Source organism: Trichechus manatus, unplaced genomic scaffold (assembly GCF_000243295.1).
Source record: "Trichechus manatus latirostris isolate Lorelei unplaced genomic scaffold, TriManLat1.0 scaffold00035, whole genome shotgun sequence".
NCBI classification, from domain to species: domain Eukaryota; kingdom Metazoa; phylum Chordata; class Mammalia; order Sirenia; family Trichechidae; genus Trichechus; species Trichechus manatus.
This window is the reverse complement of record NW_004443971.1, coordinates 14,130,072-14,141,034: the sequence shown is the minus strand read 5'-3', so window position 1 is coordinate 14,141,034 and position 10,963 is coordinate 14,130,072. Positions and strand designations below refer to the sequence as shown.

Below are 10,963 nucleotides of genomic sequence, written 5' to 3'. Positions count from 1 at the left end.
CTGGTGCTTGGTGAGTACTCAACGGGGGTGATGGTGTGGAGGATGATGACTATCTTTACACAAGTAGCCACACCACGAGTCAGAAGTTGGTGAGTTTCAATGACAGCAGCCTAAGTGCCATGGGATTTAGAGGACGGAAGGACTGGGCTCACTCTGGATCTGGTCTGGCCATCAGTTCTCTAGTGGGATTAGGGAAGTACATGTCCCAGGATGGACCACATACTGCTCAGGATGAGAGCTGGATCCTACAGTCCTTTTCCCAACCCTTCCTATGATGCAGGGGTGGAGGTATGAGTCCTGGCTTCTCCTCTCCACCATGGGTGACCCAGATGGCAATGAGGGGGACGGTTAAGTCCTCAGCTGATCTGTCTGACTTCTGGGTTGACCCCTGCAGCTCCTCTGTGACACTCTAAACCCCAGTAAGCCCAGTCCGGCAGCCAACTGTGTTTCCTGTCCCCACAAAAAGAACAAACAGAAAGAAGCCAGAAAGAGAAAATTTTAAAAAGTGCTTCCCTGATACATCAGTTCCCTATATCATTAACAAAATACCAGGAATTGGGTGGCTTATGAGAACAAAAATTTATTGTTTCACGGTTCTGGAGGCTGGGAATCCAAATTCAGGGTGTCAGCAGGGCCATGTTCTCTCCGAAGGCTCTGGGGGAAAATCCTTCCATGTCTCTCCCAGCTTCTGGCAGCCCCCAGGCGTTCCTTGGTGTGTAGGTGCATCTTCACATGACCACCTTTCCTCTGTCTATCTCTGTGTTTTTTTTCCTCCTTGGTGGCACAAACAATTAAACACTTGGCTACTAACTGAAAGGTTGGCAATTAGAAACCACCCAGTTGCTCCTTGGGAGAAAGGCCCGGCAATCTGCATCAGAAAGGTCACAGCCATGAAAACTCTTTGGAGCACAGCTCTACTCTGACACATGGGATTACCCTGAGTTGGCATTGACTCAGTGGCAACTGGTTTGGTTTTGGTTTTTATGGCTGGAGGAGTACCTACCTGTGATCATTTAAGGTTGTGTGTCAACTTGACTGGGCCATGCTTCTCAGTGGTTTGGCCGTTATGATGTAGTTTGGCAGTCCTATAATGATGGAATCACCTCTATGATGGGATCCACTGTGAGCAGCCAGTCAGTCCAAAGGGAGTTTCCTTGGGGGTGTGGCCTGCATCCAATATAGGTGGACTTTCTGGCAAGGCTCTTGGGTTTTTGCTTGCTCTGGATCCTGCATTTGGTTTCTGTTGGTCTGACCTGCAGTTCTTGGGACTTTAGCTTGCAGCTTACTTGCCAGTCTTGGGATTTGTCAGCCTCTGAAGCCTGTAAGCCAGAGGCCTGTTGGCTGTCCTGCTGATCTTGGGTTCATCAGCCCCTGCAGCTACCTGAGTCAGGAGAAGCCTCTAGCCTGACCCACAGACTTGAGACTTTCCAGCCTCTACAACTGTGTGAACTATTTCCTTGATATAAATCCCTCTCTCTCTCTCTCTACATATATATAGATGCTTCACTGGTTTTGCTTCTCTAGAGAACCCAGCCTAAGACACCACCCTACACCAATATGACCTCATGTTAACTGATACACTCTTCAAAGACCCTATTTCCAAACAAAATCATGTTCATAGGTACCAAGGGTTAGGACTTCAACATATCTTTTTTGGGGACACAATTCAATCCACAACACCTACCTTGTTTGAGGGTATGCAAGTCTTCTTTGTATCTTCTTCCTCTTCTGCTCCTTTTTTCTTGGGACTCCTATTTTTACAGCGTATGACTCCCCTCTGGGCAGGATGGTAGCTTTCCTAGTCAGGAGGTCTTCTAGGAAAGTTGCTTCCAGTTTGGGGGTCCCACTTCCTGTGGGGCCTTTGTTAATGTTTACTCACTGACAGTATAAATGGGACCAGCCAGGTCCCATTTCTCTTCTCTTTTTCTAGCCTCTGAGGATCTGGCTCACAGTCACCTGCCCTCTCCTTATTTTTATTGCATTTCCTTTGTAAGCACCCCTTCCTTGAGCTGTCTCTGAGTAGGGGGCTCTGTATTATTTTCCCAAGGTTGCTGTAGCAAAGTCCCACAAACTGGGTGGCTTGAAACAACAGAAATTTATTTTTTCACAGTTCTGGAGTCCAGAAGTCTGAAATCAAGGTGCCGGCAGGGCCGTGCTTCCTCTGAAGGCTCTACGGAAGATCCTTCCTTGCCTCTTCCAGCTTCTGGTGGTTGCCAGCAATCCTTGGCGTTCTTTGGCTTGTAGCAATATCACTCCAGTCTCTGCCTCTGTCTTCACGTGGTCTTCTCCCCTGTGTGCCTGTGTCTCTGTCCAAATTGCCCTCTTCTTATAAGGACACCAGCCATGTTGAATCTAGGGCCCACCGTAAGCCAATATGATCTCAGCTTGATTATCTTTGCAAAGACCCTATTTCTAAATAAGGTCACATTCCTAGGTTCTGGGAGAACATGAATTTTGGTAGGACACCATTCAGCCCAGTACAGGGCCCTGCACCCTCGCCTCTGTGCACTCCATACACTCTCTAGCAGCATGACCCACACTCACCTCTACCACACGCTGTGCTGAAGCCCCCCCCCCCAGTCTCCACACCCAGCTCTAGCCTTTCTGTCGAGCTGTGGGCAGCACTTTCCTGCACCTCCCCTCTGAGTAACCCATGGGGCCATGGAGCTCCGCACCTGCAAAGCAGAGTCTGTCTTCCTCCCTCACACCAGGGTCTCCTCATCTTTCCTGCACAGGGGGTGGACTCACTGTCTACCCAGCGTCTGGGGGTCAGCCTTGATCCCTCCCTCCCATGCACAGCCAGCGCCACTCAGTCCTGCTGGTTTTTCTTGAACTGGCTTCTCTCCTCCTCCAGACTGCTGCTGCAGGTCCCCCTGCCCTGCCTCCTACCACTCCAGGCTGTCATCCCCCCACGTGACAAACAGGGATCCCTCTAAAATAACTTGGTCTGCTCGTTGTTCTGCTGCTTAACCGCTTTCAGTACTCTCTGTTGTCTTCAGAAGAAAATCCAGTTCCTGAGCCTGGCATACAAAATCCTTCCTGGCCCCTTGTCTGCTGACCTCTGCAAGTTTCCCGCCCCAAACTCCTACATTCACTTCTGCCCTCCCCGCGTTCCAGCCCCCTGGACCTGCTCGCTCCCTTTCTGGTACCTCCCCTCAATTTACACCTCTGTGCCTTTTTCTTTTCATTACACTTTCTTTTTTTAAATTTAAAAAAATTGTGGTAACTGTATTTTCTGCCTTTTCTACAACCTTCACATGTACAGTTCAGTGACATCAAATGTGTTCATTATGTTGTTCAACCATCACTGTTTCCGAATTCTTCTGTCACCCGTAACGGAAGCTCAGTGTCCTCTACGCATCGAGTCCTCCTTCCAGCCTGCCCCTGGTAACCACTAATAAATTTTGGTTTCTATATACTTGCCCATTCTCGATAGTTCACATAAGTGGGATCATACAGTATTTGTCCTTAGTTCACTCAGCGTAGTGTTTTCAAGGTTCATCCATATTGTGGCATGAATTGGGAACATCTCTGTGCCTTTGTACAGATTGAGTGTCCTGCCTGGAGCACCCTTCCTCCCCCTTTGTCTGGCTGGCAAACTCACAGCCGTTTTTCAGGGTCCATTTGAATGCCAACTCCTCGTGTGGGAAGTCTTCCACAGTTCTGGCTCCTCTGGGCTCCCTCGGCTCTGGGCCCCTTGCCTTTCACAGCAGCTATCGGGTTGAATTGTGATGATTTATTTACATGTTTCTTTCCTCCGCTGGAGCCCTGGTGGCGTCGTAGTTAAGAGCTCGGCTGCTAACCAAAAGGTCAGCAGTTCGAATCCACCCGCTGCTCCTTGGAGACCCTATGGGGCAGTTCTGCTCTGTCCTGTAGGGTCACTATGAGTTGGAATCATCTTGACAGCAACGGGTTTGGTTTTGGTTTTCCTCCTCTAGACGGTGAGCTCCTTGGTGGCAGAGGTCTGCCTTTTACACGTTTGTATATTGAGTATCTAGAACATAACAGGTGCTCAGTAAATATTTGTTATTGCAAATGTCCATCCATCCCGTGTCTGGGTCAGAATAGGGGGTTCTAAAATTCTGGTTGTTACTGCTTTCCATGGGGAGCTTGTATGGGCCGGAGACGGCTTTTGCCTGTTTAGAGCAGCACTGAGTTCAGGGCACAGGCTGGAGTTAGAGCCAGGTCCCGGGCTTGGCTCTGCCACGAATTAGCTATGTGGCAAGTGACTAACCCCTACAACCCTGTTTCCTAATTTGAACAGTGGTAGTAGTAACACTTACCCCATTGAGCTGCTGTGAGGGTTAACAGAAATTAGCTGGGTGCCAGGACCTACTAAGTGTTCAATAAATGATGGTGATCATTATTGTCTGGTTTCGAAAGTGGGAACTGCCTTAGAATTGTCTCCTGCAGGCGGAGTCAGCAGGCCTAGGCCTCAGTTCCTGTCTGTCCCTACCTCACTGTGTGACCCTGTTGGTTGCCATCAAGTTGACTCCACTCATGACCCCATGCGTGTCAGAGTAGAACTGTGTTCCACAGAGTTTTCAACGGTTGATTTTTTTCAAAGTAGATTGCCAGACCTTTCTTGTGAGGCTCCTCTGAGTGGACTCGAACCTCCAACCTTTTGGTTAACAGCTGAGGTGTTAATCATTTGCACCACCAGGGACTCATGTGTGACCCTAGGCAAGCCGATTTCCCTCTTTGGTTTCAGGGGCTTGGAGCACGTGGCCTCCGAGGGCCCCAGGTCTGCTGTGCTGTGGTCCTGGGGGGCCTGAGCAGGAGCGTCCTGGAGGGTGAGATGAGTAAGGGCAGTAAAGAGTGCTCTGTGTCCAGCAGAGGGCCCTGCCCAGCCCATGGCCGGCAGGGTGGGAGGGAGCACTCGAGTCCACTGGATGGGGAAGGCGACGCCAGACGCTGGACTGGAGGCAGACCAACAGGCCAGCTGCCGCTCTCGCTTCTGCCCAGCACTCGGGCGCCAGCCTTCACCTGCTCTCTCTGGGGCAGCTGCCTCCTGCTCGTCCGGCCATGCAGTGGCTGTGGCCCCTGGCTGTCTCTCTTGCTGCGGTGTCGACTGCGGGGCTAAGCAGGTACCCAGCAGCGGCCCAGGAGCAGCAGAAGCGATCCAAGAGGGGCACCGAGGATGAGGAGGCCAAGGGGGTGCAGCAGTATGTGCCCGAGGAGTGGGCTGAGTACCCCCAGCCCATCCACCCTGCTGGCCTGCAGCCCACCAAGCTCTTGGTGGCCACAAGCCCCAACCCAGACAAAGATGGGGGCACCCTGGGCAGCGGGCAGGAACCGCAGAGCAACCTGACGGGGACGGCAGGCCGGAGGCTGCAGATCCAGAACCCCCTGTACCCGGTGACGGAGAGCTCCTACAGCGCCTATGCCATCATGCTCCTGGCCCTGGTGGTGTTTGCTGTGGGCATCGTGGGCAACCTGGCGGTCATGTGCATCGTGTGGCACAGCTACTACCTGAAGAGCGCCTGGAACTCCATCCTTGCGAGCCTGGCCCTCTGGGACTTCCTGGTCCTCTTTTTCTGCCTTCCTATTGTCATCTTCAATGAGATCACTAAGCAGAGGCTGCTGGGTGACGTTTCTTGCCGGGCCGTGCCCTTCATGGAGGTGAGTGGATGTCCTGCTGGAGCTTGGTGGTGGGGCCGCAATCCAGGCAAGGGGCTGTAAGTCTCCATCAGGCCCTTGGAAGTGGGACATGTGGGGGATCCTAGAGGCTGGAGCTTTGCTCTCTCTGTTTGGTATCTTTTCCTCCAACTTGGGAAGAAGACATATACAGTGTTGGTTCCTGGTCGCCGTGGGGCGGGCTAGGCAGCCCAGGGGGAACGGTGGGTCGGGCAGGGGTGCAGGGCTCCTGGGTTCCAGCCCCAGACTGGTCTCTCACTTTGGGAGCAGTCGCTGGTCAAATCTCTCCCCCTTTTCTCTGTACCCTAGGCTGGCGTCCCCTGTCTTAACCCTCATCCATCGTTCCACCAGAGAAATCATTCTCTTGTTTGCGTGTCTCCTTTTCCTTCCTTTGTGTCCCTGCGGCTGCCCCATACCCACAGCGCCCCTGCTTTGCTCACTGTCTTGCCTCTAAAGGGAGATCCCAATTCCCTACAGGTGCGTACACACCAGCCCCTTAGATCAAGCCAGTATCCTCTCCCTGCGATGCAAACACCAGAAGGAAAGACTCTTCCTTCCCTTCATTGCTGTGATTGTGGTCATCATTGCCCCATCACCATCAGCGACCTCCTAAAGCCTCTTGTGAAGGGGAAGATCTGGCTCTGGGCACTGGAGCTGGTGGGGGCTCTAGTCCCAGTTCTGTCACTGGCAACCTGGGTATCACTGGGTAGGTCCTATCTCCTCTCCAATTTCTTTATTTCCCAACAAGAGGGGTTGACCAGATGGCCCCTTCCAGCTCGCTCATGTTCCAGTCCTAGTGTATATCACCATGCCCTCACCTTTTGGGAACTTGTACCGTTAAGACACCACATGTGTACAGACCGATGTGTAGATTACATAGAGACAGCTTAATGAAAACATTGCAAAAATATACCAGTCTATGTGTATTTGTGTGAGACACAACAAAGCCACTGTCTCTATATAAGAATACAAAATAAGGAAGCAGCCTTTTTCTATTTTGGCTGTGGCGGGGAGGGGGTTTGCAATGGGGACCGTAGTGTGGCTTCCCTGTGAGGGCTGTTGTTCTTCCTGAGAGCGGTTGATGTTGTGTGATGTGAGTGATCTGCTGGGGTGGAGAAGAAAATCAGGATCAGGTATCTGGACACAGGTCTTATTCCCAGCTCTGTCTCCAACCCACTGTATTAGTGATAATTTCATATTTGGACACTCTCTGAGGCTCAGCAGTCAGTACAGCCCTCTCCTATCCTTCCCAACCCAGGGAGACTGCCTCATGGTGGCCCGAAGTTACCAGAATCTGATAGAAGACCCTACAACTGTGTCTTCTACATTTTGTGCACGCAGCCCTGGTGAGCTGTGAGACCAGAAAGTGTATTTTTAGACACAAGGACTTGGGAATTGAACAGACTGGATTAGAAACCAGGCTTTTCCCCTCACTAGCTGAGCGACCTAGGTAAATTACTTAACCTGCCTAAATCTCAGTTTTCTCATCTGTAAAGTGGGGATAATAATAACAGAAATAATAATAATGACTATCTGAGTGAATTATTGAAAGACTAAATGGGTAATGTCTATAAAGTGCTTAGAATTAAAATGATTCAATAAACCCTGCTGTGTTTGGGAATGGTCTTTTGTAGGAGAGGAGGAGGGCAGACATGTTTGCATGAAAGCCTGGCCCTGTCTGACCGTGGGCCTCAGCTTACCTAATATGTAGGCTCTGGCCTCAGTCCTCCTACGCCATCCTCCATATCTCCTGGAGGACAGAGGTGATCCACGAGCTGATAGAGCCTCCTTCTAGGCTGAGCGATGGGGACAAAATACCCTGCCCCAGAACCCTGTTACAGGAAGGAGCTTAGGATGCCATCCTAGGAGGGGATGGGGGAAGGAAGCTCAGAATAAAACTTGAGATATTTTCGGAGCTGTAAGGAGAGAGCAGGGTGCTTTTGCCCAAGCCGGAAGGCTGCCCTCCACAGGCCAAGGCTACGCTGCCAAGGGGCTGTGGGGGAGCATTCACCAAGGTGGCAGCACTAATAAGCCAGGGCTTGTGCTCCCCTGCAGAGCCCTGGTGGCACAGTGGTTAAAGCACTTGGCTGCTAACCAAAAGATCAGTGGTTCAAACCCACCAGCTGCTCCGTGGGAGAAAGGCGTGGCAGTCTGCCTCCATAAAGGTTTGCAGCCTCGGAAACCCTATGGGACAGTTCTACTCTGTCCTTTAGGGTCACTATGAGTCGGAATCGACTTGACGGGGCAAAGAGTTTTATGTTTCTTCTGTCAGAAGAGGAAAGAATTTGGACAGGAGGGTGGTTCTGAACACAATCACTGAGTGTGGTTGAACATCGTTTGATAGCTCGGGAGGGTTTTCCTGTCCTTTTATTCTCTCTGGCACTTTCTTTCTCTGCTGGCCTAGCTTCTTCCTCTTGGCGCCCAGGGTCATTTTCCTGTGTGCTCAGTGAATAGTGGGGGGATGTTGGGCATGGGTTGGCCTGTGGGGGGGCTGCTTCCCTGCACAGCAAGGCGCTGGGCTTCTCAGCACAGGGCTAGGAGGGTGGATGCTTGTGAGCGTGTAAATGCATGTGAGTATGAGTGTGTGTGTGTGTGTACATGTGCCTGCATGCATATGAGTGTGTCAGTGCTTTGTGAGTGTGTGTGTGAGTGCATGTGTGTGAGTATATACAAGTGTGTGTGATTGTGTCAGAGTATGTGACTGTGTGTGACTGTGTGAGTGTGTGTGTCAGCCACATTCCCCAAGATCATTCCCTCTGCACCCATAATGGAATGAGGGATGTGAAAGGACCTGCAAAGACCCAGGACTTCTACATCTTTTTCTGGGATTTTTCTTAAAGACAACTTTCCAAAGTCTTTCAGAGAGGGTAAAGGGTCTGTGGAACCCAGGCCATTTGTCCTCTAGCCAGAGAGGAAAGGCAGCAAGGGGGAAAGAGGAGGGCAGGGGTGTGTCTGAACCTCACCTCTGCCGTTCACCAGCAGTGTGATGTTGGGCAGGTCACTCATTCTGTCTGAACCTCAGTTTCTTCTTCTGTAAAATGTTTTTTTCTGAGGAGTTGACGAGATAGTGTATGCGAAGTGCCTGGCACATAATAAACCAAACCAAGCCTGTTGCTGTTGAGTTGATTCCTACTCATGGCCACCCCACATGTGACAGAGTAGAACTGCTCCATAGGGTTTTCTTGGCCGTAATCTTTGTGGAAGGAGATTGCCAGGCCTTTCTTTTGTGGTGCAGCTGGGTGGGTTAGAGTCACCAACCTTTAGGTTCCAAAAAAAAAAAAAACAAAAAACCAAACCTGTTGCCATCAAGTAGATTCTGACTCATAGTGACCCTGTAGTACAGAGTAGAACTGCCCCATAGGAGCAGCTGTGGATTCGAACTGCCGACCTTTTTGGTATCTCTTAACCACTGCACCATAGTTGAGGGTAAATTGTTTGTGCTGCTCAGGGAACTTTGGCATATAGCAAATGCTCACTAAATGGTAGTTGTTGTTATTAATATTATTTCTACACTTATTACTAAATTCTTGATCTGACTAAGCCAGAAACCAGGGCATCTTCCCTTGTCCCTGTGGGGTTTTTTTTTTCTTTTTCTTTTTTTTATTGTTGTGCTTTAAGTGAAAGTTTACAATTCAAGGTAGTCTCTCATACAAAAATTTATACATACTTTGTTTTGTGATCCTAGTTGCTCTCCCTATACTGTGACAGCACACTCCTCCTTTCCACCCCTGATTCTCCGTGTCCATTCAACCAGCTCCTAACTCTCTCTGCCTTCTCATCTCACCTCCAGACAGGAGCTGCCCATTTAGTCTCATGTATCTACTTGAGCTAAGAGGCACACTCCTCATGAGTATCATTTTATGTCCCATAGTCCAGTCTAATCTTTGTCTGAAGAGCTGGCCTTGAGAATGGTTTTAGTTTTGGGCTGACAGAGAGTCCAGGAGCCATGTCTTCCAGGATCCCTCCAGTCTCAGTCAAACCATGAAGTCTGGTCATTTTACTAGAAGTTGAGTCCTGCTCCCCATGTCCCTGTGGGTTTTGATCAAAAGCTTTTGTCTCCCCCACATCCTGCCCACAGGTCTCCTCTCTGGGAGTCACGACCTTCAGCCTCTGTGCCCTGGGCATTGACCGCTTCCACGTGGCCACCAGCACCCTGCCCAAGGTGAGGCCCATCGAGCGGTGCCAGTCGATTCTGGCCAAGCTGGCTGTCATCTGGGTGGGTTCCATGACGCTGGCCGTGCCCGAGCTCCTGCTGTGGCAGCTGGCACAGGAGCCCGCCCCCACCTCGGGCACCGTGGACTCTTGCATCATGAAGCCCTCGGCCAGCCTGCCGGAGTCCCTCTACTCGCTGGTGATGACCTACCAGAACGCCCGCATGTGGTGGTACTTTGGCTGCTACTTCTGTCTGCCCATCCTCTTCACCGTCACCTGCCAGCTGGTGACGTGGCGGGTGCGGGGCCCTCCGGGGAGGAAGCCGGAGTGCCGGGCGGGCAAGCACGAGCAGTGCGAGAGCCAGCTTAACAGCACCGTGGTGGGCCTGACGGTGGTCTACGCCCTCTGCACCCTCCCTGAGAACGTCTGCAACGTTGTGGTGGCCTACCTCTCCACTGAGCTGACCCGCCAGACCCTGGACCTTCTGGGCCTCATCAACCAGTTCTCTGCCTTCTTTAAGGGAGCCATCACCCCGGTGCTCCTCCTGTGCATCTGCAGGCCGCTGGGCCAGGCCTTCCTGGACTGCTGCTGCTGCTGTTGCTGTGAGGAGTGTGGGGCCACGGAGGCCACGGCCGCCAACGGCTCGGCCAACAAGCTCAAGACCGAGATGTCCTCCTCCATCTACTTCCACAAGCCCAGGGAGTCCCCCCCGCTCCTGCCTCTGGGCACACCGTGCTGAGACCAGGCCTGAGCTGGGAGGCATGGAGCAGGGGCAGAGTGGGGCGGGGAGGGGTGCAACTGCCAGCTTGTGCCTGGTGTTTCTTTCCTGATAGGTCCTGCTTTTCTGCCCGTTTTGTTGTCTAGAGATGAACTTGGTTCCTCTTGTCAAGGTTTGGGCATGTCAAAGCCCCCTCCCTAAGCAGGGTCTTCTTTGTTGCTCTGCAGGGCCTCCCAGCCCTGCGCTTTCAACCGGTGGACAATGATGCTTCTAGGTCCTTAGAACTTCCCAGAAACTCTTAGTCCCACCTGCTGGGAGTCAGAATTTGACCATCACCTACTCTCTCTTGCTTCCATCTCTGTTTCTCTCTCTCTCTGGCTTGGACCTTGACTCTATTTTAGTTGTGCCCTTGCCAAGCACCCTCTCTGTACCCTCTGCCAAGAGGCCACATCCTGG

At 51.6% G+C, this 10,963-nt stretch overlaps 1 protein-coding gene across 1 annotated transcript; it reads left to right on the top strand.

The window, feature by feature from the left end:
- The first annotated feature begins 4,838 nt into the window (after nucleotides 1-4,838).
- GPR37L1 (G protein-coupled receptor 37 like 1) lies at nucleotides 4,839-10,689 on the top strand. The gene is made up of 2 exons (XM_004375289.2): nucleotides 4,839-5,622; nucleotides 9,716-10,689. The coding sequence occupies exons 1-2, from the start codon at nucleotides 5,026-5,028 to the stop codon at nucleotides 10,526-10,528; spliced, it is 1,410 nt and encodes a 469-aa protein (XP_004375346.1). The 5' UTR covers nucleotides 4,839-5,025; the 3' UTR covers nucleotides 10,529-10,689.
- Nucleotides 10,690-10,963: the final 274 nt, after the last annotated feature.